Source organism: Conger conger, chromosome 16 (genome assembly GCF_963514075.1).
Source record: "Conger conger chromosome 16, fConCon1.1, whole genome shotgun sequence".
NCBI classification, from domain to species: domain Eukaryota; kingdom Metazoa; phylum Chordata; class Actinopteri; order Anguilliformes; family Congridae; genus Conger; species Conger conger.
This window is the reverse complement of record NC_083775.1, coordinates 35,152,774-35,172,131: the sequence shown is the minus strand read 5'-3', so window position 1 is coordinate 35,172,131 and position 19,358 is coordinate 35,152,774. Positions and strand designations below refer to the sequence as shown.

General features: G+C 49.6%; 1 protein-coding gene across 1 annotated transcript in view; it reads left to right on the top strand.

The window, feature by feature from the left end:
* LOC133114192 (uncharacterized) overlaps positions 1-19,358 on the top strand; it is a 53,607-nt gene that overhangs the window by 26,449 nt on the left and 7,800 nt on the right. The window contains exons 7-19 of the mRNA XM_061223360.1: positions 550-967; positions 4,210-4,345; positions 4,996-5,109; positions 6,406-6,462; positions 6,894-6,962; positions 7,063-7,152; positions 8,938-9,047; positions 9,568-9,805; positions 9,869-10,069; positions 11,089-11,220; positions 12,987-16,514; positions 17,972-18,119; positions 18,860-18,965. Of these exons, the coding sequence (XP_061079344.1) occupies positions 550-967; positions 4,210-4,345; positions 4,996-5,109; positions 6,406-6,462; positions 6,894-6,962; positions 7,063-7,152; positions 8,938-9,047; positions 9,568-9,805; positions 9,869-10,069; positions 11,089-11,220; positions 12,987-16,514; positions 17,972-18,119; positions 18,860-18,965 (5,347 nt within the window). The remainder of the gene's footprint in view (positions 1-549; positions 968-4,209; positions 4,346-4,995; positions 5,110-6,405; positions 6,463-6,893; positions 6,963-7,062; positions 7,153-8,937; positions 9,048-9,567; positions 9,806-9,868; positions 10,070-11,088; positions 11,221-12,986; positions 16,515-17,971; positions 18,120-18,859; positions 18,966-19,358) is intronic.

Genomic DNA, 19,358 nt, shown 5'->3' with positions numbered 1-19,358 from the left:
GGGTTTTGGTGGATTTACTGGCCACCCGTGGTGACTGGGCAGCGTAACGAGAGTTGGCCCTTACACAAGGTGTCGGGACCCCATCAGGGTCAGATTGAAAAAAATGTATCTGGTACTCAGTGATCAATACTCTCCGGTCACCTACTTCTGTTGTTTTTTGCCCATATGCCATAATGTTACTTTTTATTGTTTACTGCTACTTATTACAGCAGTGATCCTCATTCCTAGTACCGGAGAGCCACAGGGTGTGCTGATTTTTATTTTATTTTTTTCCCTCCTCAGCAACCAATTCAGACCCAAGAAACCAGATGAGGTGTGTTAGCTGCGTAATTAACTGCTTTCATTGATCAATTAAGTGCTGAGTAACAACAAAAGCCAGCGCACCCTGCGGCTCTCCAGGACCAGGAACGAAGAACGCATCTAGGCATGTGTGCCATTTCACGGGCCTAGTGTGCCCTCTGCAGGCAAGGAAGGGTATTACTCAGGATGGGGTCAGAAGGTGAGAGTGGTGGGCAGTGTTTTTATGTGGACTCCCCTCCTCTCCTGCAGACCCTAAGCAGGGCTCCCTGAGTGGAGGCAGGAGTAAGCGTGTGGAGAGTGGGTACTTCTCCCTGGAGAAGATCAAGCCGGACCCGCCCCCCAGGTACACCTCCCCCGACCCCGACCCCCTCACCTCCCCGCAGCTCCTGGGCTCCCTCTGCACCTCCCCCTCCTTCACCTCCCTAACCTCCCCGGACTCCGAGGTGGACGCGACCGTCCCCAGCCGTGAGGACGAGGTCGGGTTGGTCGGCGAGCCCACTGGGCAGGGCGGGGGAGGCCCCATGTGCTACGCCTCGCTGGCCGACGTGCCCAAAGCCAAGCGGCTGAGCCACCGCCAGGCCTTCAGCGCTCACAGGAAGAGGCTGGAGCAGCGGGCCCGCAGCCCGGGGAGGGAGGAGGTCGCCCGGCTGTTCGGCCTGGAGCGCAGGTACACGCACGCTCACATACACACACACGCTCACACACACACACTCACACACACACACACACACACTCACATACACACGCACGCTCACATACACACACACGCTCACATACACACACACGCTCACATACACACACACACGCGCGCACACACACACGCACGCTCACATACACACACACACACACGCACACGCACACGCACACGCACACACGCTCACATACACACACACGCACACATACACACACACACGCACGCACGCACACACGCTCACATACACACACACGCACACACACACACACACGCGCACACACACACACACACACGCACACGCTCACATACACACACACGCACACATACACACACACACACGCACGCACGCACACACGCTCACATACACACACACGCACGCACGCTCACACACACACACACGTGCTCACACACGCACGCACACACACACACACACACACACACACGCACGCACGCTCACATACACACACGCACACACACGCACGCACGCTCACATACACGCACACGCACGCACGCACGCACGCATACACACACGCTCACACACAATATATATTTATAGTATATAGTTAAGTATATCCTTAGTATATACTTAAGTAATTATACTTAATGTTAGTTAATTACTGTATGTTTTTTACTTCATTTCTCGAGTACAACAAATTCAATGAGGCTAATGTTTTGAATATGACCATTTAATATATAAAGAGTATTTACACTAACTTTGAGCAAAACATTAGCCTCATCGAATTTGTCTGTTTCGAGATCAAAATGAAGTCAAATAGATACAGTAATTCATTAAATTATACAATGCCAAAGATGGGTCCAGGCAGACTGGGTCTTGAATATTGAAGTACATGGTAAGGTAGAAAGTCTAGAGATGATTTTTGATCTCTTGAACGACAAATTCAATGAAGCTAATGTTTTGTGTGTTCTCTATTGAACATATATAGAACATTTACACAAAGTTTTAGCAAAATTTGAGTGGTCACCCCCACTCCTCTGGTAGATTTGTCGTGGAATGACGCAAAAGAAACATGTTGCACACACCGGGACACAGCCAGCACACACCGGGACACAGCCAGCACACACCGGGACACAGCAGCACACACTGTAACACAGCCAGCACACACTGTAACACAGCCAGCACACACCGGGACACAGCCAGCACACACCGGGACACAGCCAGCACACACCGGGACACAGCCAGCACACACTGTAACACAGCCAGCACACACTGTAACACAGCCAGCACACACTGTAACACAGCCAGCACACACTGTAACACAGCCAGCACACACTGTAACACAGCCAGCACACACCGGGACACAGCCAGCACACACAGCCAGCGTACACCGGGACACAGCCAGCATGCACCGGGACACAGCCAGCATGCACCGGGACACAGGAACACACCCGGACACAGCCAGCACACACTGTAACACAGCCAGCACACACTGTAACACAGCCAGCACACACCGGGACACAGCCAGCACACACAGCCAGCGTACACCGGGACACAGCCAGCATGCACCGGGACACAGCCAGCATGCACCGGGACACAGGAACACACCCGGACACAGGAACACACCCGGACACAGCCAGCACACACTGTAACACAGCCAGCACACACCGGGACACAGCCAGCACACACCGGGACACAGCCAGCACACACTGTAACACAGCCAGCACACACAGCCAGCGTACACCGGGACACAGCCAGCATGCACCGGGACACAGGAACACACCCGGACACAGCCAGCACACACTGTAACACAGCCAGCACACACCGGGACACAGCCAGCACACACAGCCAGCACACATCGGGACACAACCAGCACACACAGCCAGCACACACCGGGACACAGCCAGCACACACTGTAACACAGCCAGCACACACTGTAACACAGCCAGCACACACTGTAACACAGCCAGCACACACTGTAACACAGCCAGCACACACCGGGACACAGCCAGCACACACTGTAACACAGCCAGCACACACTGTAATACAGCCAGCACACACTGTAACACAGCCAGCACACACAGCCAGCACACACCGGGACACAGCCAGCACACCAGGACACAGCCAGCGTACACCGGAACACAGCCAGCGTACACAGGAACACTCAGACAAGGTCGGGAAACCCCTGAACTAGTCCCATCGTCTGGTGGCATTCAGGGTGGTTATTTAGGATGTTACTTGTTTAAAAAGTCAGAACTGTACATGAAACAAGTTACCATGAGAACATATTCTTAGAACTACATGAAATGTCCTGTATCACCAGTTTCCCACTCAACCCATTTGTTTTAAACCACCCAGATCATTACTGGTTAAAGGCATGTTCCCTTATTTTCCCTCGCAAGTATTATTCCCCAAAAGAACTGTTACGATTTTTGCTTTTCCTAATCATGTCATTTGAAGTAATGTTGCTTTTTCTCGTTGATACTTTAGTACTGTCCTTTGTTGTCATCTCAGACTTTCCTCAGTTTGGCCTTTGGTTTTTCTGTTTGTCTTTATTTTCTTTTAGGAGTCTTGGGGAAACCTGCCCCCAACCTCAAAGCTTCTGCTCCTCCCGCCCTGCTGCCCTGCCCTGCTGAATCCTGCTTATTTCATTCCTCCTCCAAATCTGAGCAAGGAACACTTTCTCTTTCTCTGGTTCAGTCACTCTTGCTCTCTTGCTCTCTTGCTCTCTTGCTCTCTTGCTCTCTTGCTCTCTTGCTCTCTTGCTCTCTTGCTCTCTTGCTGTCTTGCTCTCTTGCTCTCTTACTCGCGCTCCTGCTCTCAGTCTCTGTGTATATTGGTCTCTGCCTCAGAGACACAAACACGCACATACATGTTCCCCTTCAGAGCCTCAATAGAGGGATTGATATGAGGGTCTAAAAGACTTCTCTTTGGATTTGCTTCTGAGGACTGTAACGCACACCTCTCCAGACTGCAGTGCTCAAGCACCCTCTTCTTCCCAGCATGCTTAGCAGCTTTCTTTGTCCTATTTCACTGTGTATCCCACTGCCATCGGAAGTGCTAGCCTTGGCTTTCTTTTACCATATGAGTCAAAGGCCACTGGACTAATTCACTTGGTACGAATGGGAGATGTTTGGGACCGGCTCATTACTCCTTTGTATCCGAATCACTTGGGGAAGAACAGTCTCCCATTGTGTGCCAGATGTTTGGTGTGGTGTTAGTGTCTTATGCTGGTTGTGTGTTGGTTCCCCTTTGCCAGGAGGTCCCAGGTGATCGAGAAGTTTGAGTCGCTGGAGGGGGACAACGTGGACAACGTGGAGACCAGCTCCTCCTCCTGCTCCAGAATTACCACCCGCCAGGGCCGAAACGAGAGGCGCCACCTCGCCAAGAACCAGGTGCAGTATCTCTCTCTCTCTCTGGCTGATGGTCTCTCTCTTTGGCTGATGGTCTCTCTCTCTCTAGCTGATGGTCTCTCTCTCTCTGGCTGATGGTCTCTCTCTCTCTGGCTGATGGTCTCTCTCTCTGGCTGATGGTCTCTCTCTGGCTGATGATCTCTCTCTCTCTAGCTGATGGTCTCTCTCTCTAGCTGATGGTCTCTCTCTCTAGCTGATGGTCTCTCTCTCTCTGGCTGATGGTCTCTCTCTCTGGCTGATGATCTCTCTCTCTCTAGCTGATGGTCTCTCTCTCTAGCTGATGGTCTCTCTCTCTCTAGCTGATGGTCTCTCTCTCTCTGGCTGATGGTCTCTCTCTCTGGCTGATGGTCTCGTCTCTCTCTGGCTGATGGTCTCGTCTCTCTCTCTGGCTGATGGTCTCTCGCTCTCTGGCTGATGGTGTCTCTCTCTCTAGCTGATGGTCTCTCTCTCTCTGGCTGATGGTCTCTCTCTCTCTGGCTGATGGTCTCTCTCTCTAGCTGATGGTCTCTCTCTCTGGCTGATGGTCTCTCTCTCTGGCTGATGGTCTCTCTTTCTGGCTGATGGTCTCCCTCTCTGGCTGATGGTCTCTCTCTCTGGCTGATGGTCTCTCTCTGTCTCCGTGGCTGCTACAGGAGGTGTCATTAGACGCTGCTGAACGCTCCATGCCTGATGTCTCCTGGTCTTCTCTGTCCAGCAACCGGCGAACAAAATCCCTCGACCGGAAGGCCCAGGAGTCCTCCATCACGGTCCGTTGTTTTTCGGACCTGTCAGGCTCTTAACTTTACAGTGTTGTAAGACTAGATGACCAGGATTGTCTAACCCCTGCCCTAAAGAGCACCTGAGGTCAAGGTTGTTGACGTTCTAAGTTCCTGACTTCAGGCTACTGAAGCCTGTGCAGTTCTGTATATAACCATGGTAACAGACTGGAAAATGGGCTATTGTGTTTTTCTGCGCTGAGGAGATTATAGCTTTCGTAAGAAGCAGCTGCGACTGTCAGAACCGCTCGCTGTATAAATAGACGGGTGCATGCCTTGTGCCTGCGGTGGGAGTGTGGTCCGGTCTGGGTGAATTTGCTGTGTGGTGAGAGGCTGTGGGTGTCTTCCCAATTCTTGTGTCCGATGAAGCCGAACCGAAACAAGGTAGGATATAGCATATGACCAGATCGGTTAAAGGGTTGCAAAAATCTCATTTAAATTGCAAAGGTGCTCTTTGCTAATGGAATTGCACGCAATGTAAGAAGATGTTCTAAGGCAGTGTTTTTCAACTCCAGTCCTCGGGACCCACTTGGTTTTTGTTGTGACCAAGAACCCACACACCCACACACCTGATCTAACTAATCAAGGGCATTTTTGGTGGTTTGATTGGTTCAGTTGTATTTATATTGCTGCCTCAATGTGTTGGTAAGACTGTGTCGTGTGGTCTTACGGGTTGGTACAGCTTGTTGTTTGGTTCTGTTAACTGTGAGGAATGCAGAGGCAGGTGAAATTCTTGTCCAGTGAAGCTGATGGTAAAGAAACTCTCACTCGCCTATACAAGCCTATACAACCAAGCCAGTTCTCATTCACGCTGTGTGCCTGGTTACCACACTTAACTTTATATTTGCAATTATTTATCATTTTTAATGTCTTAATTTATTCGCTGTTTTTGCTCTTTTGTGTAGGATGCTTACTTTTAGTCATTTTACTGGATGTATCTATTCATTCATTAGTTATTTAGCTGTGCTCCATTTGCTTTTTTATTTTAATAATACAAAATGATCATTATAATTTAGAGCTTTTTACTTGCATGCTGATTTTGCGCCTCCTTTTAGGTGGACTGTGTGATTACTAGAGCTCTGTGGTACCTCTCCTGGTTTCTGTGTGTACAATGCATTCCACATATTATTCTATTTTTTCCATTTTGTGTGCAAGGGCTAAAAGGCCATCAGAAATGGTTATTTTATACTATGGTGTTCTGTGGTGGCAATGTGGCCTCACACTGTGTCGTCTTATTTGTCCGAGCAGTGTTCTTAATACCAGTGCTGCATTATGGTCTCTTCTCAGCCCGACTTGTTGAATTTCAAGAAAGGATGGATGACTAAACTGCAGGAAGACGGAACTGTAAGCATCGGTCTCGGATATATATGTGTGTCTGTGTCCGCGTGAGAGTTTTAGTGTGTATGTATATTGCCTGCTCTTTTGTGTGTGTGTGTGTGTGTGTGTGTCAATGGTAAATGGTTGGCATTTATATAGCGCCTTTATCCAAAGCGCTGTACAACTGATTCTTCTTATTCACCCATTCACATACACACTCACACGCCGACGGTGATTGGCTGCCATGCAAGGCACCGTCCAGCTCGTCAGGAGCACTTGGGGGTTAGGTTGTTCAGGGACACTCAGGAACCGGCAACCCTCCGACTGCCAGACGACTGCTCTTACTGCCTGAGCCATGTGTGTGCATGTGTGCACCGCCCACGTGTGTGTGCATGTGTGCGTCCGTGCATGGCAACGATTTTCTTTTAAAGCCTCTTGCCTTCCTGTTCCTCTCACAGTGGAAGAAGCACTGGTTTGTTCTCACAGACCAGGGCCTGCGCTTCTTCAGGGACTCCATTGCAGAGGAGGTGAGCAGATGATGCATCTCCTGCCTCCTTTCCTGTGTGCACGCTCAGCAAAATGCTGGTCCTCTTGTTTCCTTCCAGTAACTCATTTGTACCGTTTCAGGCTGGCGAATTGGATGGGGAGATAGACCTGTCCACTTGCTATGATGTCATTGAGTTCCCAGTGCAGAGGAATTACGGGTTCCAAGTCCACGTGAGTGGAACAGAATCTTCACATGCATTTGCAGGGCCTAGTGACTAAGGTACATGGCTGGGACCTGGAAGGTTGGTGGTTCAAGCCCCGGTGTAGCCACCATAACCCCACATTGCTCCAGGGGTGATTGGGCCCTGCTTAGTCTAATCAACTGTAAGTTGCTTTGGATAAAAGAGTCAGCTAAATAACAAATGTAATATCAGCTATATATAGGAACACGTTTATCAACAAACATTCCATTACATTAATGGCATTTGGCAGATGCTCTTATCCAGAGCGACGTACAGTTGATTAGACTAAGCAGGAGACAGTCCTCCCCTGGAGCAATGCAGGGTTAAGGGCCTTGCTCAAGGGCCCAACGGCTATGCGGATCTTATTGTGGCTACACCAGGTATCGAAGGACCAACCTTGCGGGTCCCAGTCACGTACCTTGGCCACTACTCAAACCAGTAACCTTTCGTACACTTGATTGTGAACTTGTGAATGATGTGACAGGGGGGTCCCTGTCTGTTTGAAAGGGGGCTTCAGGAGCTCTCTGAAGGTCTCGTTACTCATTTGAGGTTGACCAGCCTTCAGCCACATGGTAACCGGGGTTGAGCCCTCCCTGCTATGTGCGGGGTCAAAGGTCACCTGTAATAGCCCTTTGGCCCTTTCCTGAAATAGAAATGGCATTTCTGAAATGCTGCAGGCAGACATGGCTTTGAGACCAGAAACTGTTGACTCATTAGTGAAATCTCCAGTGTCACCGCAAAAAGAATAGAACACTGAAATGTCCTTATAGCGAGCTATGCCTGCTGAAAAAAACAGCTCAAGCTAGGTTTTGAAATAGCTGGTAGCTGGTTGACCAGCACAGACCAGCTCCCTGCTTAACATTGTTTGACCAGCTCAAGCTGGGTTTGGGAACTGGTCATAGCTGGAGTTCACAGCAGGCATGCTTTATGCTTGCGGCCAAATTACCAGAGCAGCTGAGTGTGAATTTGTTGGGGCGCGCATGTAACATCACCCCTACTCCCAATGTGTGGCCTGACGCATCCCCCAAGACAAAGACTACTGAACCGTCTGGCTGTTTGCCTGTCTGTCTTCGTGTGAAGTATGCTTTGTTAAACACTCAAACCACAGTATATATTATTTTCTCTATGCACTGGTGTCGGTTTTGGAACACACTATATGCGTCAATTCTATATCATCATAACAGCAATTCCACTGTCACCTGCATTACAACTGCAGGATATTTTAGTCATTAAAACATTACAGTACATTAATGGCATTTAGCAGACCCTCTTATCCAGAGCGACGTACAATGAAGTGCGAATCAAATCCAGGAACAAGTTCATTCAGGCCCCTCGAGGACAGTGCGGTTCCGAGTTCTAGCGTGACCACATAGATACAATTGGAATCCTTGAAGAATACATCAACTTACCAACTAGCATACCACGGTTGGCAGCTAGAATACCCCGAGTACTACAATTTAGTGGTCCAACACAGCTAGATAAGAGTGTCCTCTTCGCACTTGTACTAACGTGTTTGATCTGCACTTCGTTGTACGTCGCTCTGGATAAGAGCGTCTGCTAAATGCCATGTAATGTAATGTAAAATGTGCTTTAAAACTCTCAGGAGGAAATGACTCTTCTCAGTCTCTTATGTAGCTGTATTGGGCTTCATCAACCGAATATCCATCAGTTATCATGGAATTGGCCATCAAGAGATAAGCTGTGTGCAGATTTCTGGGATGGCTTGTGTGTTGGTGTGTTCCTGGTTCACGAGGTGTCGCCCCCTCGTGTCTAGACGAAAGAAGGCGCGTTTACCCTCTGCGCCATGACCTCGGGGATCCGCCGTAACTGGATTCAGGCCATCGCCAAGAACGTGCACGCCTCCAACGCCCCCGACGTCACCCGGTGAGACTGGATGTTGTTATCGTCACGTGAACCTTTTTTTCCTGCCTTTTGAGTCGTTAGAAATGCGCTTCCTGTTTCTCTTCTCGGCTCTTTGTCCCCAGTCCTCCTCTGTCCAGGAACAAGCTGCAGGCCAAGCTCAAACTTGATTCTCTTTCATGTCTTTAAACGATTTGAAATTGAGAATGATGTTCCCATGTTTTGCTGCAACTGTAACACTGTTGTGTTTATTTCACTGTTGCCATGTGTTATGTTCTGTCATACTGTGTGTATTGTAATGCACTTTGAATTGTATATATCTACATATGTATGTATAGTATTGTATTGTAATGGTCTCATAATTGTGATTTTCAAATTTTATGCTAATTTTATCAAATAAAGGTTTATATATATATATCCCTCTATGCCGCTATATATATCCCTCTATGCCGCTATATATATCCCTCTATGACGCTAAGGCGTTTGTCCTGTTAGAGCTCATCAAGCTCGTCAGTTGAACAACTGCATTTCTCCCGTGTGACAGCACCCTCCCGGAGGAGAAGGCCAAAGTGCGCGCTGCGTTTGGACCGTGCCCCCAGCCCTCGCCGGAGAGCCCTGCGGAGGGGGTAAGCGCCCGGGCAGGGAGTGGCGGTGGCTCGGAGCAGCGGAAGAGGTTCCGGGACCGGCGGCGTGGCGGTGACCGGGCGGAACTCCACCTGGCACTGGCGCCGGAGAATCGCACGGCTCCCCCTGCTGGACAGCCGCGGGACTGCACTGACTATGTGGATGGCGGCTCCATCACTTCCCCTGAATCCTCTTCCTGCTCCTCCTCCTCCTCCTCTCAGGGCAGGGAGGGGGGCGGGGGGTCGGGCGGGCCCTTGTCCGGCTCCGAGTCTCCGGGAAAGGGCCCAGACGTGCGGGTGGAGATCGAGCAGCACTGGCTCCAGGTGGAAACCATGCTCCTCCGGGAGGAAAAGGAGATCCCCATGGCCCCAGACCCGGGCCCCGAGACCCCCCCTCTTCAGCCAGCCCTAACAGGCAACCAGGTACCGCTCAGTTACGGAGCACAGTCCACGCTCATTACACTGGATATAGCATTCGAACCCACAGCCAGCGAGCCCTGTGTTTACCATCCCTATAGCGTTCTCAATCAAGCCCGGGGAGCCTGTAGCCTATTGGCTGAGATGCATGACTGGGAACCTGGAAGGTTGGTGGTTCAAGCCCCAGTGTTGCCACAATAAGATCCATGCATGAAAGCCACATTGTCCAGGGGGCATTGTCTCCTGCTTAGTCTAATCAACTGTAAGTCGTGTTGGATAAAAGCGTCAGCCAAAGGACTCCATGTAATGTAAGGGAAGCCTGGCCTCTGCTCCACAAGGATGTAGTTGTACTAATGTACCGAATACTGCTGGCTTTAATGAATTCAGCCGTAAGGAGGAAGATGAATGATCGTTGTCTCTTCATTTAACTTCCAGAATAATGGTGTGCTTCATTCCCCTCCAGTGCATCCTGGACTTTAAATAATTTAAGCAAGAATTTCCTCTCTTTTTTTTTTTTTTTTTTTTTTTTTTCATTATTTAGACAACATTTATCACGGACCTTAATGGCTGCCAAAGCCAGCATTCCCAAAGTAATGGACGTGCCAAAAAGCAGGACACAGAATTCAGGACAAATCACGAGGCCAGTAGGGTTTACTAGTCTCTGGAGAGATCTGTTGCGATGTGGCCCAGACACCGCAGCGGGCCGAGACCCTGCGTGCATCAGCGGAAACGGCCCTGATGGATGATGGGGAGTGCTGTAGGGGGGCGGCCTGTAGCGTAGTGGTTAAGGTAAAGGACTGGGACACGCAAAGTCGGCGGTTCTAATCCCGGTGTAGCCACAATAAGATCCGCACAGCCGTTGGGCCCTTGAGCAAGGCCCTTAACCCTGCATTGCTCCAGGGGAGGATTGTCTCCTGCGTAGTCTAATCAACTGTACGTCGCTCTGGATGAGAGCGTCTGCCAAATGCCAATAATGTAATGTAATGTAATGTAAAATGCTCATCAGAACTGTGTTCGTTGTGCAGATGCAGGAGGAGCGGTCCTGGCAGCAGGAGCAGAGCAGCCTCCTGCAGGAGGTGCAGTCTCAGGAGCAGAGCAGCCTCCCGCAGGAGGTGCAGTCGCAGGAGCAGAGCCCCAGGGAGGCCTGCGTGCTGCAGGTACGAGGGGGAGCGTCTCTCCCACCATTACTAGCAAAGCTCCTTTATCCATTTTGTGTCCGTTTATGCAGTTTTCCAAACATATTTATTGAATTCATTAATTATATTTATTAAATTAATATTTCTGCTCAGTTGTGTTCATGAAGATATGCTATATATTGTAATATTGTGCTGAAATTATGTTCAAGTGACTGCAAAGGGGCTGAAAATAGTTAAACCTTATAGATAACCTTAAATTATCTCAGATAGGTGTATCCATTACTCAACAACCTTGTATCAATTGAAATTTGTCAATAACTATAATGACGCACGTTTCAAGTCAGACGAAATCGGCATTGGAAAGAAAAGAGTGTGGGCGTGGTCAGGACTGCCTGAACTCTTCAAAGACAAACAAAGAAACGTGTGCCGAACGTGGCTGCACCTATCGAGAAACTGAAACTTAACGCAGAAAGCCCCCAATTGGGATTCAAATCCAGTGACTGTGTCATCCACTGCGCTGCTTACAAAAGGTCTGCCTACAAATCTCTATAAAATATAATCTGTATGCAAATATCATGAAACTATGGGAGGAGCTATGCAATGAGCCGAAATCATTTATTAGCCATTAGGTGAGGTATTTCTGGATGTCATGAATACCTAATAAAAAGTGTCAGTCCATATTACATTACATTACAGGCATTTGGCAGACGCTCTTATCCAGAGCGACATACAGTTGATTAGACTAAGCAGGAGACAGTCTTCCCCTGGAGCAATGCAGGGTTAAGGGCCTTGCTCAAGGGCCCAATGGCTGTGTGGATCTTAGTGTGGCTACACTAGGATTAGAACCACCGACCATGTGTATCCCAGTCATTTTCCATATTGCAATACAATTGATTTACCTGCTGTTGCTGATACTTAATGCATACCATGATAACCCTATACACTGTAGTCTGAAGCCATTGAAAGATTTACCTTTACAGTCACTTTGAACTGAGGAGTTGGAAAAAATCAAATGTCAGAAATGCATTATCCAGCCTAATTTCTTAGAAGTCTCATCTTTGGGGAAATGCTTTGATTGGTATTAAGATTTATCTCTGTGAATTTGGAAAACAACAAGCCGATATATGTGCTGTGCTTTTCTTGTGCATTTTTTATATTGATTAATCTCATTAACATCTTGCTTGCTTGTCCCTTTGGATTCACTAATTTTGTTGTGCTCAAATTTTCAGTCTGTGCCTATTTTTAAATGCTCAGGTGGTATGATATGTTAACTATTTTTAAAGGAGAGTGGGTATTTCTGACCTTTTTATTGAAATGAGGATTACAGATGTGGTCACCGTACAGGAAGTACCATGGTGGGCAATCACCCAACCACAGATTTCGCTGCCCTGCAAACTGCGCCACATGGTCTCCCCTCATTTAACATATTTATATTTCTCAGCAATTATTTTCACAAATTTTACCATGCAGCATTTTGGCTTTAAGGCATTTTGCCATTAACCCTGATTTAAGTAGATATTGTTTTACAAAGATGTGGATTGTGGATACTCTCGGTATGACTTAATTTCCATTTCTTAAATTTTTGTGCCTTTCATTTTTCACACGTGAAACCATAAAGAAAAGCACAGCGCAAAACTTTCAAAACCTTTCAAGTAAATCGAACCTGTAGCATTTTGAGTAAGAAAAGGGGATTTTCACCCAATTAGCTTTGATCCCCAAATATGGGCCACTTAGCACTGTGTGGCTCTGATCCCCACTAATCCCATTTCTAACTGATTTCCTTAAAGAGTGAATTGCCTCCACGCCAGTGTTCTGTGGAGTGTGCGGACTCCTGCCGGCAGCTGTACCAGCTGACCCGGGACCAGCAGCTGCAGCTGGAGGGGCTGCGGCAGGAGCGCGGCTTCAGGGAGGCGGAGATCCAGGCCCTGCGCGCCCAGCTGAGCCGCACGGCCGCCGAGCTCCTGGCTAGGGAGAGGGAGATGACCCTGGAGCGCGAGCGATCCCGGGACCTCAGGGAGGAGCAGGCGCACGGCGAGCGCACCCATCAAGCCCAGATTCGGGACAGCGAGGACCGGCTGAAGTGTGTGGAGACCAGCCTCCTGGAGAAGACCCAGGCCCTCCGGGACCTGGAGCGGCAGCAGGCACTGCAGCAGGGCCACGGGAAGGAGGTGCAGAAGCTCCAGGAGAGGCTGTCGGAGGTGACGGCTAGACTGATCGCTGCTGAGGAGGCGCAGGGCCTGAAGGAGGAGAGGCTGGACCTCCCAGATGAGAGTTGGGGCGAGGAGAGGCGGAGCCTGACGGAGCGGCTTGCGGAGGTTGAGGAGAGGAGACGCGGGCTGGAGGAGCAGCTGCGGACGGCGGAGCTGCAGGTGGAGGTGCTGCAGGGAGAGCGCTGCGAACTGCTGCATCGTCTGGAGGGACGGCTCACCGCCGGGACGGAAACCGTGCAGGACCTGACGGAAATGACCCAACAGCTGAAGAACGAGAAGGATCAGCTCGCCTGCCACTGCCAGGAGCTTCTCAACCAGATCACTGCAGCGGACAATGAGGTGAGTAAACTTCAGTCCCGCCTCCAGGAGGAAAAGACGGACTACTACAGCCTCGACCAGTCTTACCAGAAGCTTTACGAGGAGTTCCAGAGGATCAACGGGGTCCTCTGTGAGAAGGAAGAGCAGATCCAGGGGGTCAAGGAGATGTGTGAGAGGCAGGCAGAGATGAAAGAGAAGGACCTCAGTGAGGCCCTGGTGAAAATGGCGGCCTTGGAAAGCCGTCTGGAGACAGCGGAGCTCAAGCTGCAGGCGGAAGCGGTGCTCATGTACGGGGTCGGGCAAGAGAACACAGAGCCGTGTGCTGCCGAGAGGGACCTCCAGAGTAAACTGACAGATGCAGAGAGCCGCATCGCTGGGCTGGAGCAGGAGCTCAGCAGCATGCATCAGGCTTACACTGCCCTTCAGAGGGACTACGGCACAGTACAGGGAGAACCTAACTTCCACGGGAGCTCAAGCAAACAGGACGACCACCTGCCGGTTGACGCAGCGCTGCAATTTCTCTTGACTGATTCCACCCACCCAGAAGGCTTCGGAAACGTCAGCGACCCCCCACTGATAAACCACAACCATTCAGAACAGAATGGTTCCTCTGAGCCATTGTTTGAGTCCGTTGCCTCTGCTGGTGGTGCCGTGGACACAGAGAAGTTCATCAGCGTTATCCACGCCCTGGAGACCAAACTATACTCCACAGAGGAGAAACTGACTGCTATCACTCACAAGCTGGAGGAGCAGGAGGGCCTCAAGTCAGAGGCCATGAAGGAGCAGTGTGCCCAGTTGGCTGAGCTCGAGGAAGAGCTACGCTCGCAACTTGGCAAGAGCATGTCCAGAGTGCGCTGCCTCTCCACCCAACTCCAGGACAAGTTGGACCAGAGGCACGCTTCCACCGAGGAAACCAGCTGCCATGTTGGTCTAGAACATGCTGCATATCCAAAGGCTTTAGCCTGCCTGGAGCTCAGTAGGGAGAAGGTCCAGGCCATCTTGAGAGGTCATCGGGAATGTAGTGCCGAAATGCAGTGTCACGTACTGACGGAGATCGAGGCTGAGTTGTTCAACGCTGCTCTTTACATCAGACAAGGAGGGGTCTGTCTGGAGGAATGGAAGCTGGATCACCAAGGAACTCAGAACCTGCAAATTAAGGAAAACAAGGTTTCCGGACTGGACGGAATAAAGCTGTCTGCCAAGATGCTTGAATTTGAGGCTCTTGTATTAAAAAGGATGGCTTATTCAATGCAGAACCCAATTACAGACGTTTTGCAGGGCCTCAGGGAGATTCATCAAGAAGCAGAGAACTTAAAAACGGGTGATGAGAGTTACATGGCGATCGTGTATGCTGATGTTCTGGTTCGGAAGCTGATGCTGGAATGTGAGTTTTGGGACGAGGTGGAGAAGCTAGAGGTCCAGAGTGGAGAGCCGGGTGACTTGATCCGGAGTGCGAGAGACTCAAGCAGCACCTGCACCCAATCCAACTCCATACACAATCTTCAGTCCTTTTATGACAAGAAGTTCCAAAAGCTACGGAGTGAGTTGCTGGAAGCACGTGCCAACTTAGAATGCAGGGAGGTCACACTGAAAGAGGTGATCAGGGCCTCAAAAAAGGCATGGCTGGGTCAGGGGCTCTCTGAGGGGCTTGCCTGCAGACAGGGAACGGCGCTGGCTGACAACAGTCCTCCGGAGCTCAACCCCTATTTTGAGCAGATCAAGGTGGAGGAGGCTCGTGACTTAGCAGAGGAGATCATCAGTAAGCATCTTCAGATAGACGTGCTCACCTGCAGCATCGAAGCCATAGATTCCCCACGTGTTGGCCAGGAGAGACTAGCCACTGAGCTGAAGGTACAAGCAGAGGTCCTCCAGCATCTCTCTCGTGAGATGGTGGTCACCTATGAGACAGAACCAGGCAGTTTACACCCCAGTTTGGTCAATGTATTTTGTGCTAAGCACTACAAGCCTGCCAGGGACCTGAGGCAGTGTAACAAAGCCTGTGAGAGCATGGGTTTTCAAGGCCAGGAGAATGGCCACAGCATAGGCGGCATCCATGAGTGGTGTGTTAACTCCCTTCAGGAGGAATGCCAGAGCCTCTCCCAGGCAATGGCCAGCCTCCAAAAGGAGAACCAGACCCTGAGGCAGGAGGTGTCCCAATACATCACTGAGCTCTCTCAGCAGGAGGAGCAGCGCGAGCTGCTGGAGGAGCGTCGCCGGGCGGAGGCGGACGAGCTGAAAGCCCTGTGTGAGCTGGAGATCTCCGAGGCAGAGCAGAGGACGACCGACAACGAGCTGAGCCTGATGGACAAGATGGCGGACTGCCAGCACAAGCTGGAGGTGCTCCTCCTGGACATTGAGGGAATGGAGGACCGCCACGAGGGGCATGTGCGCAAGCTGGAGGCCCGCTTCCAGAGGAGGGTCGCTGAGCTGCAGCGGGCCCACCGGGAGGAAGTGGAACAGCTGCAGGGCCGTGTGCAGACCCTCCACACGGTGCAGGGCGCCCCAGACAGCCTGCAGGCCAGGCACCCCGAAGACTTGTCCCTCCCTGAGCTGGCCCCGCCCCCCCATGACCGGGCCCTGCCACCCAGTGGCCAGACCGTGCCTGCTGAGGGGCAGGCTGGGGAAACTGGTGCATTGGAGCTGAACTCCATGGCAATGCTGAGGCAGAGGATCCAGGAGCTGGAGACGCAGGTGAACTCCATGCAGGACCAGCTGGGGAACAGGAGCCCAGGGGGAGACGTGTCCAGCCTGAAGGAGAACTACCAGAAAGACCTGGAGAACTTAAAGGTTATTTTATTCATTATTATTATCCTCCCCTATTTTCCACCTGATGGTTTCTGTTAGACCAAGCAGAGAAGCAGGGATCAGCAACTCACCCTGCTGGGTTTACAGGTTCACAGGTTTCACATGCACACTAGCTAACTGTCTAGCAATTCCTACCAAAATATTGGAGGTGACATGTCCCTGTCTCAACTTATGTGTACATACCGGTCCTAGCGGTATGTCAATCACAGCGATGGCAGGTGCCTCATTTTACCATTTTCAAGCTAGCTATCTAACCATAAACCTGGTCAAAATGCCAAGCGAAATGGTAACTTAAATTATAAGTATAATTACAACTATTTTAGTTGTTGAATTCCCATGCCTTCACAATTAAAATACATTAGTGTTGTCATTTGCTGTTTATTTTAAACAAGGTAACTGTAGGTTCAAGCACTATTTAAAAAATAGCCTAATTAATGAACAGCCATTATGGTAATTTAGTTAGCCAGCTTGCTGGCCTTAGCGACTTTTTAAATTAACATTAACCGTTTGTTCCATTGGTTAACAATGACATTAGGACAGTTTAGTTGGGATTTTGGCACGTTAGGATGTTTCTGTAATACATTTTTTTTTTATCTGGATAGGAAAAGGAACTATTTTCTATTTTCTGGCTATTTTCTTAAATCGGGTCCTAAAAGAAAATGGCATGGTACAATTGCAGATAAAATAGGATTTCAGACATTTCTGTAATACAGCCCCTGGTCTGGATTTGGAGGGCTAGAGTTGATTATCCCTGTAGTTGAGCTTTTTTTGTGGGTTGCAGTGGTTAGTCCACTATTAATACTGGCTGTTTTCTTTCTTTTTTTAAGCCATCAGCAATACATATCTACTTGGACAAATTAAGAGAAGATCGTTTTGCATAAATTCCAGAAATCAGGAGTCAATCAAAGGATATTAGGAAAACTAAACCTCTTTGTACAACATTACAAAAATAACTACACAATCAACTGCAAATATCATTTCCTTAGCCTACAAAAAATACTGAGAAATTTGACTTCCAGGCTGAACAGCTTTATGTTTTGAAAATGTACATACATTACCCTACACATCCAGATTACACGCCCCTTCTCAGTTTGACTTCAGATGATTCCCTATGATGTGTCTGGTTTCACTGCTCTGTCTTTACTGAGAAGCACTGTGGACATTAAGTCCTGGATAACCCCAAAAGCATATATACAACTCATCACCAGTGTAGCAGACTTCTTGGAGCATTGCAGACCATTGCAGTGAAATGAATGAATGAATGAATGAATGAATGAATGATTGAATTCATTTGAAAGGCAGTGAATTCCAAGGTGACTTTCACTACGGTGAAAGATTCAAGACTATTCCAGACCTAGAATCATTTCACGTTACAAAGCTACTGACCGACCTGAAGCTGACTGGCTCTGCCCCTGTCCCACCCTGCCCCGCTCCCACAGTCTACCTGCGAGCGAGGCTTCACCGCGATGGAGGAGATGCACCAGAAGCTGATTGAGGAGATCCAGCGGCAGCACCAGAGGGAGGTGTCCCACCTCCTGGAGGAGCGTGAGAGGCTGCTGGCCGAGGAGACGGCAGCCACTATATCCGGTAAAATCAGCCGCGTGACGGAGAGCCCCACACAGCTCATCACAAGGTGTATGAGCTAAATACAGAGGAACTCCCATTTTATACGGATTATAAACTGTTTTTTTACATAGGCTGTTAATGACAACATGAAAACCATTAAAATACTGTATTGCTGGAATACGTAAACACTCCTGATGTTGACCAGCCGGCCTGTCGCGTAGTAGCCGGCCCGTAGCGTAGCGGTTAAGGTACATAACTGGGACCCGCAAGGTCGGTGGTTCGATCCCCGGTGTAGCCGCAGTAAACCCCTGCTTAGTCTAAGAGCGTGTGCCAAATGCCATTCATGTAATGTAATGTATTGATCAGATGAGAAACGGGTTTGCCGTAGGGCTAGCCTATTCACTGCGGTAATGACATAACACTGAAGTCTGATTTATACTTTGCTGCGGTTCAACACTTTTTCTCAGTGTTGCTTTGTGGAATTGTTATGTTTCAGTCACACTGCTGATTCGACAGCCAGATGGAACTCTGAAATTCATGGTCATGGATAGGCTTGCCATCAGCTGTTTGACATCTTGCTACCATAGAGACAAAAGAACCGCCTTCACAGGCCGTCGCTGAAGCATGAATGCAAAACATTGTGCAACACTTTAATTTTCGTCATACAACACCTGGGTTTAAGCTAGACTTATCCGAGAAGGGTTTAAACTGTCTCTAAGATCCATTAGAGATAGTAACAGTCTCCCTGCCCCCTCCTGCAGCGATTGAAGCCTTGAAGAACGCCCACCGGGAGGAGCTGGAAAAATCCCAGCGCTCCGAGCTGAGCCGGGGGAACGCCGACATCCAGGAACTAAGGGAGCAGTACAGGTGTGTGGCTCAGAAACCCCAACATCACAACGTTCCCCACACTGTTTATCCACACCCTCACCTGCAGCATCACAACATTCCCCACATCCTCACCTGCAGCATCACAACATTCCCCACATCCTCACCTGCAGCATCACAACATTCCCCACATCCTCACCTGCAGCATCACAACGTTCCCCACATCCTCACCTGCAGCATCACAACATTCCCCACATCCTCACCTGCAGCATCACAACATTCCCCACATCCTCACCTGCAGCATCACAACATTCCCCACATCCTCAGCTGCAGCATCACAACGTTCCCCACACTGTTCATCCACATTATCACCTGCAGTGATGGGGATTGAGGGCTGGCATAGTGTCGCCAGAGAAGACAGCCAGCAACTGTGCA